Raw genomic sequence first — 16,011 nt, 5'->3', positions numbered from 1 at the left:
GTTCTGAGGTTCAGGAGGACCTTTATCTTCCCTTTTGTCCCCCACCATGAGCTGAGTCATCCCACAGATGACTTTGGGTTAAGGGTGGTGGCTCTGATTGGAGGGGGAGATGGTGAAAGAAAGGCACTCTGCTTCCCAGGAACCTTCTTTGCGCACACGGACCTGCAGAGCCTGCACCTGTATCCCTTCACCGATGGCTGGCACCCCTTTGTGGTGGTGGCAGAGGTCACCTACTTCCTGTTTCTCCTCTACTATGTGATCTTGCAGGTGAGAGGTGGACTGGTAGCCCCGGCGACAGGGGATGGAGTTGGTGGTGTGCCCATTCTCTCTCCTGGGGGGGGAGTCTTAAGGACGAGGAGGAAAAGGTTCTGCTTACCTGTCTGTCATGGTAACCTTTGGGGGCCTTTCTGCTGGTCCTAAGGGGTGACCCAGTTGGGGGACCAACTTTGGCACCTCAGAGGAACTAAGAACTCAGAAGAGTAGTCCCTCTTGGGTGGGAAAGGAAGAGGGGCAAGGCTCCCATTTCTGCTGAACTAAGCCATTCCAAAAATGCTGGAGTTGGAGGTTCTCCATAGCTGGGGTCCCCTGAACTTAGATTGTGGGGGTTCTTAGCACTTTTGTTCTTACCATGGTCCCTGAGAATTAGGAAACATCCCCCTTGCTACCTCTACCACCAAGCTGCACAATGAGGGTGCAGATAGATAATGATGGTGGTCTGAGGATGCTGGGAACACATCCAAAGCATATTAGATGTTCTTTTTCAAAAATGGAAACCAGATACCTAAAAGGGGCATCTTAGCACCCCCTCCCCAATTCCCTGCTCCAGCAACCACAGCAACCACTTTAAAATAAGATACTCTGACTGCTTACTATGAGCCAGGCATTGTGCTAAGACCCTGAAGTGGATTTTCTTTAACAATACCATTAGAAAGGTCCTATTGGATCCGTTTCAGAGTAGGAAGCTAAAGTCCAAAAATATAAAGTAATTTATCTAAGTTCAGAACTGAATCCCAAGAGCCTGACTTCAGATCTTGATACTCAACCCTTATGCCTCACCATCAGCCTCCTAAACTGGCAACCCACATGGTCTCTGAGCAACCAATTCAAATCCAACATCTAACAGTTATCAAATAGCAACTAAGTCCTAGCATTTCTCCAAGAATACCAAAGGAGGCCCATTCGCCACCCCTCTGAGCTTCATTCCTCTCTTCTCAATTGCCTTCACACTCTGCCTGTGGCTGTTTCAGAAAGCCTTTTTCTCAAATCCTTAAATCTTTCTTAAAACACTGTTTGAGCAGTTTTAAAATTTTCTCCCTTACTCTATCCCTTTCGAATGGAGGCAAATGTAGCCTCTTACCAAGCCAACACTAGTCCTTCCACCCTAAGAGTAGGTGGGGGAGGGAAATGGAACAGACAATAGAAGATTCTCTAGAGTGGAAGGGAAAAGAAGGAGTGGGAGGGGGAGGCTGAGAATATGCACAGGATTAGTCTGTTTGACTTCTGAGGCCTGTTGGGGAAACTGCATTAGAAACAAAGTTGCCTGCCAATCCAAAAACCTCTTCACAAAGGTAGAAAAAAATAAGTACTTAAAATTGTTTGTTTTCAACTGTTGTAAAGATATGTAGCATAAAATTGACCATTTTAGCGATTTTTAAGTGTCCAGATCAGTGGCACTAGGTACATTCCCATCCTTGTGCAACCATCACCATTCTCCATCTCCAGAACTCTTCTCCTCTTGCTGATTTAACAATAACTCCCACCTTCCCCCTAAGAAAACAAATTATTATTATTATTTTTTTACTGAAAATCATTAAACTGGAATGTGATATGCAGCCCAGACAATCTGCTAAAGAGAGAAAGAGAGGCGGACTGGTGGTGGCGCAGTGAAGAGAGGCTCACCTAAGACACTGAGGTTCCAGGGTCAAAACCCCGAGGTTACCGGCTTGAGAACAGGCACATCGGCTTGAGCGTGTGGTCACCAGCTTGAGCGTGGGATCACCAACATGATCCCGTGGTCACTGCTTGAGCCCAATGGTCACTGGCTTGAAGCCCGAGATCGCTGGCTTGAGCAAGGGGTCACTGGCTCATCTGGAGCCCACCGGTCAAGGCACGTATTCTCGAGAAGCAATCAATGAACTAAAGTGCCACAACTACTAGTTGATGCTTCTCATTTCTCTCCCTTCTTCCTCTCTCTCTGTCTTTCTCTCTCTCCTCGCTAAGAGAGAGAGAGAGAAAGAGAAACAGACAGAGAAATCTCACCCTTGGATATCACTAAGTAGATATATCCATTACATACATACACATTCTTAAAATAAAGGCTAATTAATCCTTAAGATAAGGACTTACAGCACCATTTTTAGCCCATCCTAAATTCATCTGATAATTGGGGTGGCCGCCTGAGTTTGTTAACTGCCTTTATGAAAAGGAAAAATCAACTTCACCTATGATTGCATAGGAGGTAGTTTGGCAAATTAGAGCCTGGTGCTTGACTGTTAGGCTCCTGATCTCTCAAGGAAGTCTGGAGACAGGGGTGCTATCTTCCTTGATGATTACATTTCAAAGAGATGGCTTCCAGGTCCTTGAGATAAACATTCCTGAGTAATAAAACTGGAAAGAGCTTGTTTAGCTTTTAAAAAGATTTACACACTCCTCAAAGGGGCAGAGAAAGAATTTAAAGTGACAAATTTTCTTTAGTATCAATATATACTCTATGGTGGGGAAGATGTCTCCCCTTCCCCTTTCTTCTCATCACAGAGAATTAAATGTTTGTCTTATTAGATACTATATTTACTCTTAAATATCCCTCCAAATTCTGCAGCTCGGATAAATGACAGGGACAGCCAGGGTCTGTGCATAAAGTTGAGGAGAGGCCCCCAGCACTCTGCATTTGGGCCAGGGTTTTGATAAACAAACCTCCAAGGATCCAGAACCTCCTCCCAGAGGGTCATTCTGTGCGGTGCAGGGAGCCATTTGGGGGGTGAATGTGGGGGATAGGCACAGTTCTGGCCACCGTCTTTGGTTGAAACTCTGGCTCCTTTCCCAGGGCAAGCTTATGAGGAAGGAAAAGTGGTGCTATTTCCACAGCAAGTGGAACCTTCTGGTGCTAGCCATAATCCTGGCCAGCTGGAGTGCCCTGGCAGTGTTTGTGAAGAGCGAGACATCCAGCGAAACACAGGGAAGAGTAAGTGGCTCTACCTCAGCCCCGGGTCCCAACCACTGTCCCCACTTCCTCTAGCTCTATGTGGCCCAGGGTGTCAAAAAAGGCTTTTAACATCTTGTTGACCCTCAGAGGATAAAAGGTCACTCTAAAAAATAATTTAGCTATCATTTAGATTCAGGTTGATGGTCTGAAGCATATGCAATTAGACAGGACTCTAAGACAAAATAAAACAAGATTTGGAAATCTTGCCAAAACACAGGACCAAGTGACAGTTGAGATCCCTCATACCTTTTGGGCAGGGTTTTTGCAAGTATCAGTGCCATCAACCTGCATCTGCTACCATTTACCAAGTGTCCACTCTTTTCTAGGCAGGATGCCGATCAGATCCTCATGAAAACTGATGGAGGTAAATGTTATCATTATGTCATTTTACAAATAAAGAACTTAAGGCTCAGAAAGTTAATGTGACTTCCTCAAGGCCACACAGTTAAAAAGTGGCAAAGAAGTAATTTAAACCTAGCTTGTGTGTTTCCAGGATCCCAATTTTTACTTTGAACCATTGTGTTTCTTGACTCACTGATTTTATAGATATAGCTAACATTTATTGAGTTATTGCTGTATACCATATACACTCAGAAAGACAGCGCTTTAAAAGCATTATCTCAGCTACTTCAACCTTCCTGAAACGTCTGAGATATTATCATCATCCCTTTTTCACAGATGACAAAATTGAGGCTCAGAGAGGTTAAGTTTTCTGTGCAAAGTCATACAACAAGGAAATGCAGGGCCTAGAATTTGAACTCTGCACTCCTAACCTCCATTCTAGATCATCTCATTCATTCAGCAAACCCGAACTGAGCTCTACTTTGAGCCATACCCATGCTGTCACACCAAATATATGGCAAAATCTCCATCCATGCTAAAGGCCCCCTTTGATAAAAATGTCTCTGTATCAGTTGAGTTCTTTGAGCTCAAAACTTATCAGAAGTACTTTTATTTTTATTTTTAAGCTGATTATAAACCTTATGCAGAACAGTTATTTTAAAAACTTAAAGATGGTTTAGTTCTTGAAGGGGTCTGCAAAAGATGACACAGGAGCCAAATCCAAACCACCACCTATTTCTGTAAATAAAGTTTTCTTGGAACACTAACTCACTCATTTCTTTTTCTTTCTTTCTCTCTCTCTCTTTCTTTCTTTCTTTCTTTCTTTTTTACAGGGACAGAGAGAGTCAGAGAGAGGGATAGACAGACAGGAACGGAGAGAGGTGAGAAGCATCAATCATCAGTTTTTCGTTGTGACACCTTAGTTGTTCATTGATTGCTTTCTCGTATGTGCCTTGACCATGGGCCTTCAGCAAACCGAGAAACCCCTTGCTCGAGCCAGCGACCTTGGGTCCAAGCTGGTGAGCTTTTTGTTCAAGCCAGATGTGCCCGTGCTCAAGCTGGCAACCTCGGAGTCTCGAACCTGGGTCCTCGGCATCCCATTCCGACGTTCTATCCACTGCACCACCGCCTGGTCAGGCCCCACTCACTCATTTCTTTATAAATTATCTATGGCTGCCTTCCTACTAAAACTGGGTCGAGTCGTTGGGATAGAATCTGGCCTGCAGAGTCCAAATATGTGCCATCTGGCCCTTTACAGAAAAACTCTTGTCTATTCCTGCTTAGAGAACAAAGCCTGGGTTCTAGGAAAGAACAATGGTGAGTTTGTTTAAGTTAAACATGATTGAGATCACTGACAGTCAGTGTGATGGTTGAATTCATCGCTGTCCCCACACTAGCCATGCTTTATGATTCCTTACAATGATCTAAACAGGGTTGATTCTGACATTCACACAGACTAGCCTCTTACTTAGATAGATTATAAAACAATTTTATAGCAAGAGAGTACTCTTCTCATATTCAGTCAGAAAACAAAAGAAATCTGCCACTTTTGATAGAAACCTTAGTATAGTTAAGTTTTGTATTACATGAAACCCTCAGTTGAATTTGATTAATAACCAAAGTCTGTGATTATTTCAGAAACTTGTATATTTTGTTTTCTTCTTGGAATAGATAAACCATTTTAAAGCTAGATCTTGAATTTTTAAAGTATTTGTTAAGATCAAATGATTTGCTTTATAGTCTCCCTTTAGTCCACTGGTTCTCAGGCTGGGGTCCTCAACAGAATCACTCAGGGAGCTGATCAAACCACGATGTTCAGGCCTACTAAATCAGGATGTCTGGGGACAAAGCCCAGCACCAGTATTTTTAATGTTTCCCTGGTTAGTCTAAAACAGAGATCCCCAAACTTTTTACACAAGGGGCCAGTTCACTGTCCCTCAGACAGTTGGAGGGCCGGACTATAAAAAAAACTATGAACAAATCCCTATGCACACTGCACATATCTTTTTTTTTTTTTTTTTGTATTTTTCTGAAGCTGGAAACGGGGAGAGACAGTCAGACAGACTCCCGCATGTGCCTGACTGGGATCCACCCGGCACGCCACCAGGGGGCGTCACTCTGCCGTGACCAGAGCCCCTCTAGCGCCTGGGGCAGAGGCCAAGGAGCCATCTCCAGCGACCGGGCCATCTTTGCTCCAATGGAGCCTTGGCTGTGGGAGGGGAAGAGAGAGACAGAGAGGAAGGAGGGGGGGGGGGGGTGGAGAAGCAAATAGGCGCTTCTCCTATGTGCCCAGGCTGGGAATCGAACCCGGGTCCCCCGCACGCCAGGCCGACGCTCTACCACTGAGTCAACCGGCCAGGGCACACATATCTTATTTTAAAGTAAAAAAACAAAACAGGAACAAATACAATATTTAAAATAAAGAACAAGTAAATTTAAATCAACCAACTGACCAGTATTTCAATGGGAACTATGCTCCTCTCACTGACCACCAATGAAAGAGGTGCCCCTTCCAGAAGTGCGGTGGGGGGCCGGATAAATGGCCTCAGGGGGCCTCATGCGGCCTGCAGGCTGTAGCTTGGGGACCCCTGGTCTAAAATGTATCCAAAGTTGAGCACTGTGCTTTTGTTACAGATAACTGCCATCATAAAGGAGGCTTACATGGTTATTATTTCCACATATATGAACAATTAAATGACATGAGAGAAGTTTGAGTATTTAAAAAGAGGCAGGAAAAAGATGCTGCAGAAGCTGATGGAGGATGTCATTAGATATAGATCTATGCCTTTTTTTTTTAGCTTAGATTAGGCATCTTGTGCTCATTTTGAAATTCCTGGAGTGTGAAATGAGACAGTTTTCTCTGATTTAGATAAACTAGATAAGCTAGATTTTTTTTTTTTTTTTTTTTTTTTTACAGGGACAGAGAGTCAGAGAGAGGGATAGATGGAAACAGACAGACAGGAATGAAGAGAGATGAGAATCATCAGTTTTTCCTTGCAACACCTTAGTTGTTCATTGATTGCTTTCTCATACGTGCCTTGACCGTGGGCCTTCAGCAGACCGAGTAACCCCTTGCTCGAGCCAGCAACCTTGGGTCCAAGCTGGTGAGCTTTTTGCTCAAGCCAGATGAGCCCGCACTCAAGCTGGCGACCTTGGGGTCTCGAACCTGGTCTCCGCATCCTGGTCCGACGCTCTATCCACTGCGCCACTGCCTGGTCATTTTTAATGACACACCAACATTGAGACTGAATTTAAAGTGCAAAGTCATGGGAGGGGAATGAAGGACAGGGTGGGATGGGGGGAAGAACCTAGACTTTGGAATTAAATATATTTGGATTCCAACTGTCATTCTTCCACCAACAGTTATGTCACTAGCTGTGTGATCTTGTGCCACATCTCTGTCTTCATGTGTAGAATGGAGTCAGCAGACTTCTTCACCTACTGGTTTTTGAAGTCAAATGACACAATGCAATTAAAGTTCATTAGGCCCTCACTTATCACTGGATGGTACTTCCATCCTTCCTTCAAACATAAGGGTGGTAGGGACACTCACTCAGACAGGATAAAGTTGCATCTAGTGACACCAAACCAGGAGGGGAGGCTCATAGAATACCCTCATCTTCACTCTCTTGACCCTGGGAGGATTCCTCTTTTGTCATTTCTCCATAGCTCTGCAGCCATTACCCAAGACTCCTACCTAGGCAATGACCCCACAAATTAACTGCTGAGGCCCCATGACCACCAACACCATCATCATCATCACCATCATCACCATCTCACCACCACCACCTAGAGGGATTGGGACAACTCTGTTTCCCAGACCTGTTGCAGAAAGTGGTGGCCTCTGAGATAAGTGTAATCCTGCATCCTGGTCTGAACTGAGTCCAAGTGCACTCTGGCTGAGCTGCTCACAGTCTCTCAGACCCAGTCTTCATTCTTGGTCCTAAAGGGGGAAACAGCAGCAGCCGACGCTGCCCTTGGCTACATCATTGCCTTCCTGGTACTGCTGTCCACAGTGAAACTTTGGCATCTGCGCAGGTTGAAACCCAAAATGAACATGATCTCATCAGCCTTGTGCCGTGCCTGGGGGGACATTTCGGGCTTTGTCATCATCATCCTCATCATGCTCCTGGCTTACTCCATTGCGGTGAGTGGCTCCTTTGGGAAACCTCAGGGCTGGTCCCCTTGGAAAAAAAGCTTCTCAGTGTTTGGAGATTGGTGATTAGGGTTAGGGAAAGCCTGGGAAACTGAGGTAGATGGTGGATCTTCTGAGTCTGGGGCCATTTAACTGGGAGCTCATGAACCAGTCACTCCAAATGGAAACCTCAGTGGGTAACAGTGGGGACGTACAGTCTCAAGACTAAAAGGGCCAACTCTCTCCATGAAGGATTCCTTTCTGTATCCAGACCCTGACTGGGTATGCCAGTTCTCCTGGCATTCCCAATTGCTCAGACACACATAGAGTATTCCTTCTGTGTTGGGGGAATGCAGAGATAAATTGGGCAGTCCCTGTCCTTGACCATTTCATTCAGCTCCTTAACACTGACAGCATTTAAAAAATCACATCTCTTTAGTGACTGAAAAAAACAACAACATACTATTAACTTTTTTATATCAAGTAATGTGAGAAACAATGACCCTCTGACACATCCTGATATCCATCTAAATATACCCCCATCCTCTCCAAATCCATGACTCTCATCATAACTCTGCCTCCCATTCCTGACTCCCTTTATCCAATCTTGACCCATTCCTCACCCTAAGCCCTTTCCAAATTCTCACCCTGACCCTATGCAGTCTCTCTTCCACCATCCCCGATCTCCATACTGTCCAATAGTCTATCTTATCCTAGTCTCCACTCATTTCTGAACCTCTCCCCATTCCTGATCCTTTCCCAGACTAACACCTCATCCCTGACCCCCCCATCACTGATGTCAATCCTTCTTCCTCTCTCACCCTCAGAAATAGCGTGAGTGCACTGATGGAGTGATGGGAAGTATATGCTGAAAAGCTGGAGTCTGCTTTTGTTAAAAGTACCCAAATCCTTAATTCATATCGATTTATTCAGCCCTCCAATGTCCCCGGGACTTGAAGTCACTGACTCAGAGCAATGGAGTGCTGAGTTTCCCTCTGACACAAAGCCCTGTGGAAATGTTTAGGGTGGGGAATATGGTGGTGAGGGAAAAATACAGTGGGGAAAGGTCCTGTCCATGCAGAAGCAGCCTATTGTCCATCCCACCCAACTCCCCAGAGGAAAAAGGATGGGGCCTCAGAGAGCCCAGTTTCACCATGGAGTCTCAGAGCAGCCATGAGTGAACACCGCAGTAGCCTAGCGGGTGGTGCGTTAGCCCCAGAAATGCACATGCATCCCATACAAAACTGGGTGTGTACTCACACCAACTTGCACGCCTCTGTAGATACCAATAGCTTGGCCAGGCCAGGCTAGAGATACTGTATGGCCAGACCACTGACTCAACTGTCAAACAACAGGCTTTGGGGGTTGCAACGTTTCTTTCCCTGTTCATGAGGACTCTTTCCATAACAGTCAAACTTAATATCAATATTTGGTTGGAAACTCCGTTCCTACAAAACCCTCTTTGATGCAGCAGAAACAATGATCAGCCTTCAGCTAGGAATCTTCAACTACGAGGAGGTAAGGGGGTAGGGCAGGGGACATGGACATTACCATCTACACCAAGCCTTTACAAAAATTAGAAAAAACATTCTCCTCAAATGCTACCCCAGTGGATATCACCCCTTGGGTCCATGGCCTGGCAAGTGCAGGGTAACTATGGACAAATAAAAAGGGTCCCTCTTCCTCCAGGCAGACAGCCCCTCACTAGGGCCCACAGCTCACCCTGGGACCCTAGCTTATGGAGTAAAATCAGGTATGAGCTATTCAAAAGAGGTCTGTGCTAGGGGGTCCCCAGAAAGGAATGCTCCTCACCCAGCCAGCAGTGGTGCCCCTACTCGGAAAGGGCAGGAGAGAGGAGTAGGGGTGCTGCCCTCTCCCTCTCCTGGAAGTTCCTGAGAGCACTGTACATACTGTCAGAAGGACCCTCCTGGCTCACATTTCTGTCTAACTCTGAGGACCAACTTTCTCTGAGCGTGCCTAGTGGGGGAGGTGGCCAGTAGGACACAGGACCCCCAGGGATGACTCTGGATTTCTTCCTAACAGGTCCTGGACCACAGCCCAGTGCTCGGCTCCTTCCTAATTGAGTCTTGCATTGCTTTCATGACATTTGTTGTGCTGAATCTATTTATCTCTGTCATCCTGGTGGCCTTCAATGAAGAGCAAAAATACTACCAGGTGAATCCCTTTGCCCTATTTTTCAACAGTCATTAACCTTGAAATAGGAAAAGGCTGGCCGAGCAGCATTAGTCATTATGAGAACTTGAAAAAAGACCACTTGTAGCTCAAAGCATTTTGTGGGAGGGGAAACTGAGGACCAGAAGAAGGAAATTACTTCACCAAGGTCATAAGCAAATAAAGAGTATACAGAATTTGGTCTCCTGATTCCCATTGTGGGACTCTGTTCATTACACCAGTGATTCTTAGCTCTGACTGTACTTTAGAGTCACTTAGGGGCTTTGGCAACTACTAAACTGCTGCACCTGAGACCAATAAAAATAGAATTCCTGGGTGAATGATACAAGCACAGGTATTTCTGAAATCTCCCTGTTGACTTGAATATAAAGCCAAGGTTGAGAACCCATTAAAAATCATCAAAGAGGCCAACCTGTGGTGGCACAGTGGATAAGGCATTGACCTGAAATGCCGAGGTCGCCAGTTCAAAGCCCTGGGCTTGCCCAGTCAAGGCACATATGAGAAGTAACTATGAGTTGATGCTTCCTGCTCCTCCCTGCCCACCCCCACCACTCCATCTTTCTCTCTCTGATATCAATAAATGAAATCTTAAAAAAAAATAATCAGACTACAACTTAGGTAATTCAAACTTGAATACCTCATGAAGTAATCAGCCGCCACTCAAAGAACTGCGAATGGTGTAGAAGGCGGGAAGCTTTTGTAGGTTAAAATAAAATAAAAAAAAAAACAAGGAGAAAAATAGAAAATATCCGACTGGCTAGAGCCACATAGTCAACCTTGTTTGGGTATGAAGGAAAAAGAAAGAAATACAGATAGAGCCCAGAGTTGCCTTGGTGTTTGGGGACTGGCTGACTGCATGTCCTGAAGTCAAGGGGAGCATTTACAGGGACTCAAAAGATATCTCAGTTTTGGTGTATTGACATGGAACCCTAGGCAGGAGTGGCTCCATTTTGGGCCTAGAAATTTATTTCAACAAGTCATATGGTGACTTTGGTTTAAATTTTAAGAAACTGCCAAACTATTTTGCAAAGCAACTGCACCATTTCACATTCCCAGCACGAACGCATGAGAGGCTTCTTACATAAATGCCTACCTACCATTGGGGCGGTGGAGGAATTCTATCATTTCCATCAGAGGGGAAGAAGGAAGCCCTCTAGGGATAAAGGGGGAGCATACAGCCTTGGGCTTCCCTGAAGGAGGTGAATCCCAACACAAAAGCACTCTAGAAAGCAAACTTTGGCAGGGACCAAGTTACACAATAAAACCACGGTTTCTCCTTAAAAAGAAAAGCCTCCACAGAAGATGTATCTCTCTCTCTCTCTCTCTCTCTCTCTCTCTCTCTATATATATATATATATATATATATATATATATGGAGACCATGCAATATATATATTACATGGTTCTTTCCCTCTGCAGCTGTCGGAGGAAGGAGAGACTGTTGATTTGCTGATGAAAATTCTGTTTCCTATGCAGTAAATGTAAAAGGCAGGAGGAGCCTGGAAGCTGCAGTGTGAAGCCCGAGATGCTGTCAGAGGCCCAGCCCTCTCAACCTGCCCCAGATCTGAACTGTTCATCAACACAAGGTCATCTGTAGAGTTGGTAGAAATCTACAGCTCTGGGCCTACTTACCAGTGATTCTGTAATCTCTCCAATTTAATGTTTTGTGTCCACAGATAAGTTACAAAGCCTGGCCAGTAAAAACTAATAAAAATATGTATATACAATTGCCACTACTGTGATAGTCTGTTCAAGTGTATTTCTTTCTAGAAATAAGAGTCTGGAGTTTGAGTGAAAAAAAAAGTCTCGCATGACCGGGCAGTGGCGCAGTGGATAGAGCATCGGACTGGGATGCGGAAGACCCAGGTTCGAGACCCCAAGGTCTCCAGCTTGAGCGAGGGCTCATCTGGTTTGAGCAAAAGCTCACCAGCTTGAGCCCAAGGTCGCTGGCTCAAGCAAGGGGTTACTCGGTCTGCTGAAGGCCTACGGTCAAGGCACGTATGAGAAAGCAATCAATGAACAATTAAGGTGTTGCAATGCGCAACGAAAAACTAATGATTGATGCTTTTCATCTCTCCGTTCCTGTTTGTCTGTCCCTGTCTATCCCTCTCTCTGACTCTCTGTCTCTGTAAAAAGAAAGAAGAAAAAAAAGAAAAAAAAATCTCTTCTTCTGACTAATTATTATTTCATCTTGGTCAGTCAGGAGTTGCCTTTGAATGATTGTATCTAGTTCAGGGTTTCTCACACTGTCTCTGAGAGATACTAGTGGAGATCATAATAGTTTGCTAGAGCAGCCAGCACAAAGTACCACAAACTGGGTAGCTTAAAACAACAGAAATTTATTGTGTCACAGTTCTGGAGGACAGAAGCTCAAAATCAAGGTGTCAACAGGGCCACACTCCCTCAGAAGGCTTTACAGAGGAGTCTTCTCTTCTAGCTTCTGCTTTTCCAGCAAACCTTGGCATTCCTTGGTTTGTAGACGCATCATTCTAATCACTGTCTCTGCCGTCACATGGCCTTCACTGTATATCCCTCTCTGTCTCTCTTTTCCTCTTCTTATAGGACACTAGTCATTAGATTAAGGGGCTCATCCTACTCCACTATGACTTCATCTTAATTAATGATATCTGCAACAATTCCTATTTCCAAACGTGGTCACATTCTGAGGCACTGGGGGTTAAGACGTCAATGTATCTCTCTATAGAGGACACAATTCAACCCCCAACAGGTGTCATGGCCCCAAAGATATTTCTAGATCAAATAAATGTGGAAAACACTGGACTATAAAGGCCTATACAAGTTCTTTAGCATGGGAACGGTCAAGTTTTTAACATGCTAAACGTACACTGCTAGTCTCCTGGGATGAGATGAGCAGCAAAGTATGTAATGATTCCCAAACCTCTTTAACCAAGGCATCCAGTACTGCAGCACCACAATCAGGGCTAGTGTTCCTTGGATGACACTTTGAGAGCTACTGATGTATACCAGTCGTTCCCAACCGTGGCTGCATGACAGAATCCCTAGACTTCACCCCAACATATCAGTCTCTGGGCTAGGTCCCAATAAAGCCACCCATATGATTCCGATATGCAGCCAGACTTGATAACCTTGCTCTAAATTCTGAGAACTGCAGCTCTAAATAAAAGGCTTCCAGATGTCTGTGTGGGTACGTGCATATTTCCCCTCCCCCATAAAGGGGAGCACTTCACACATCCTCTTCAGTTCAGCCTGTCTTGTTCCTCCTCTCACACCCATTGTAGCACGTACTCTAGGCCAGTGGTCCCCAACCTTTTTTGGGCCATGGACCGGTTTAATGTCAGAAAATATTTTCACAGACTGGCCTTTAGGGTGGGACAGATAAATGTATCACGTGACTGAGACAAGTGTCAAGAGCGAGTCTTAGATGATGTAACAGAGGGAATCTGGTCATTTTTAAAAAATAAAACATCGTTCAGACTTAAATATAAATAAAACAAAAATAATTTAAGTTATTTATTCTTTCTCTGCGAACCGGTACCAAATGGCCCACGGACCGGTACCAGTCCGCGGCCCGGGGGTTGGGGACCACTTCTCTAGGCTGCCTGACCTAAATCCATTCTATGATTTCCTCCTAGCTTTCAGAATCAAGACTTTTGTTCAGGTAGTCGTCTACCCTTCCCCTATGTGATTCCTGGGAAGGTGACCATGTAAGCACCTCAAGGTAAAATCTTATTTGTTGTAGGAACGGTAATTTATTTCCCTGGACAATGAGCAGTTTAGTGTGCACATAAGCCAGTATGGTCAGTGAAAAATAAAGTCTCACCCTGGCTGGGCAGCTCAGTTGGTTAAGAGCTTTGTCCTGATATGCCAAGGTTGCGGGTTTGATCCAAGGTCAGGGTAAATACAAGAATCAACCAATGAATGCATAAACAAGAGAAACCACACAAATCAATGTTTCTCTCTCTCTCTCTCTCTCTCTCCCTCCTTCCTCTTTCTGTAAAAGCAATTTAAGAATTAAAAAAAAAAAAGTTCTCTAGGCTACTTCCAAGGAAAGGTCTGCTTGCTAATAAAGAGACACACAGAAATGGGCTCTTATACTGCTGGATGGACACTGTCTCGTCTGAGTAAGACTCCTGGAACTTTGCAGCTATTTTGAGACCACAGGGAACAATTTGAAGATGGCAGAGCAAAAAGAGACAACTATCCATGCTTAATGAGGTTTAAACAGCTGACTTAATCAAGCCTGGAGTTGACTACTACCAGCCTTTTATCTGGATGAGAGCTTAAATGTCTTTTATGAATCAGTATCTGTTGGTCAAATAAGTTTATAAATATGATATGTTTGCTCGCTTATAGTTTGTATTGGGTGTGGGAGACAGGCTGTGAGCAGGCAGGTTATAGTCTAAAAGGCTTAGTTTTAAGACTAAGCTTTTCCCCACACCCTTGACTGTTGCATGATGTGGGGTGGTACACTCTTATGAGGAATCCCATTATGCCTCAGATAAGTGACTTTGTATCACAGACTTTCTTGTTTGTATATTGGATTAAAGGTTTGATTTCTATACTATAAAATGGGGCAGACCGGGAGTTCGCTCTCTCGGTTCCTGAGATTAGCATTAAAGAGAAGAGCAGAGAAAGGCCACATGGAGGAGAAGCAGCTAAGATGGAGGAGTGCTGAGGGAGAAGCCAGTTTGTGCAGAGAGAAGGAGATAGGGAACAGAGGTGAATAAGGCTGGTGAGCTACAAACTTTTTTTTTTGTTTGTATTTTTCTGAAGCTGGAAACTGGGAGGCAGTCAGACAGACTCCCGCATGCGCCCGACCGGGATCCACCCAGCATGCCCACCAGGGGGCGATGCTCTGCCCATCCAGGGTGTCGCTCTGTTGCAACCAGAGCCATTCTAGCGCCTGAGGCAGAGGCCATGGAGCCATCCCCAGTGCCCGGGCCATCTTTGCTCCAATGGAGCCTTGGCTGCGGGAGGGGAAGAGAGAGATAGAGAGGAAGGAGAGGGGGAGGGGTGGAGAAGCAGATGGGCGCTTCTCCTGTGTGCCCTGGCCGGGAATGGAACCTGGGACTTCCACATGCCAGGCCAACGCTCTACCACTGAGCCAACCAGCCAGGGCCCTACAAACTTTTGATCCTAGGAAAACTCAGATAAGTCAGTGGCTTTGGGAGCCCTGAATGGAAAGGGAAGTGTCTTCCCACTGTGTGTACTTCTTGCCCACCGAGTGCAAGCTAGGATTAAAGCTAATGGTCCACCAGTTCTTTTTGTGTTGTTTTTTTTTACAGAGACAGAGTCAGAGAGAGGGGTAGACAGGGACAGACAAACAGGAACGGAGAGATGAGAAGCATCAATCATTAGTTTTTCGTTGCGCATTGCAACACCTTAATTGTTCATTGATTGCTTTCTCATACGTGCCTTGACCCCAAGCCTTCAGCAGACCGAGTAACCCCTTGCTTGAGCCAGCGACCTTGGGCTCAAGCTGGTGAGCTTTTGCTCAAACCAGATGAGCCCACGCTCAAGCTGGCGGACCTTGAGGTCTCGAACCTGGGTCTTCCGCATCCCAGTCCGACATTCTATCCACTGCACCACCGCCCAGTCAGGCCCCACCAGTTCTTGGCTCTGTTGTTTCATTACCGTCTGTCTGAATCAAACCTGAACCTGCATGGGCCAGGCGCTGTGATGGTTGCTGTGGCTACTGGCCATACAGTATCCCAACCCGTTTTCCTGACAATCAAAACACAGAATCCTTTATATAAAGAGTCATATAACACGTAATATACATAAAACCCGGGCAATTTCATTGTCTTCTATCTGCCCCAAAGACCACAACCATTCTTTATTGTGTCTGGTATGAACATGAGCTATATATGCAAAGATCTCATCAAATATACCACAGCAAAATGTACCCATGTCTTCTGATAAACTGATACAAAAACCCACCCAGATACACAAAACAAGTCTGTTTTAAACAGAAAATCTGAATAAGTTGTAAATTATTAATTTCTCTTTCTCATCTTTTCCATCTATTCTCTACTTCTCTATTGACTGTAAATACTAAACTGGCAAGCAACTCTTTCAATCATATTATGTATTGAGGAAAGACTGTTCCATGATGTGACCCCTGACAACCTTAATTAGATCCAGGCCACGATGGAGA

The 16,011-nt window shown here is 45.0% G+C and overlaps 1 protein-coding gene across 1 annotated transcript in view; it reads left to right on the top strand.

The window, feature by feature from the left end:
* Positions 1-11,469, top strand: part of LOC136381457 (polycystin-1-like protein 2) — a 103,359-nt gene extending 91,890 nt beyond the window's left edge. Inside the window, 7 exon segments of the mRNA XM_066350201.1 lie at positions 140-267; positions 3,044-3,181; positions 7,494-7,691; positions 9,090-9,197; positions 9,723-9,854; positions 11,292-11,335; positions 11,337-11,469. Of these exon segments, the coding sequence (XP_066206298.1) occupies positions 140-267; positions 3,044-3,181; positions 7,494-7,691; positions 9,090-9,197; positions 9,723-9,854; positions 11,292-11,335; positions 11,337-11,469 (881 nt within the window).
* Positions 11,470-16,011: the final 4,542 nt, after the last annotated feature.

This window comes from Saccopteryx leptura, chromosome 9 (genome assembly GCF_036850995.1).
Source record: "Saccopteryx leptura isolate mSacLep1 chromosome 9, mSacLep1_pri_phased_curated, whole genome shotgun sequence".
NCBI lineage: Eukaryota > Metazoa > Chordata > Mammalia > Chiroptera > Emballonuridae > Saccopteryx > Saccopteryx leptura.
Note: the sequence above shows the minus strand (reverse complement) of the source record. Positions and strands in the feature narration are given on the sequence as shown.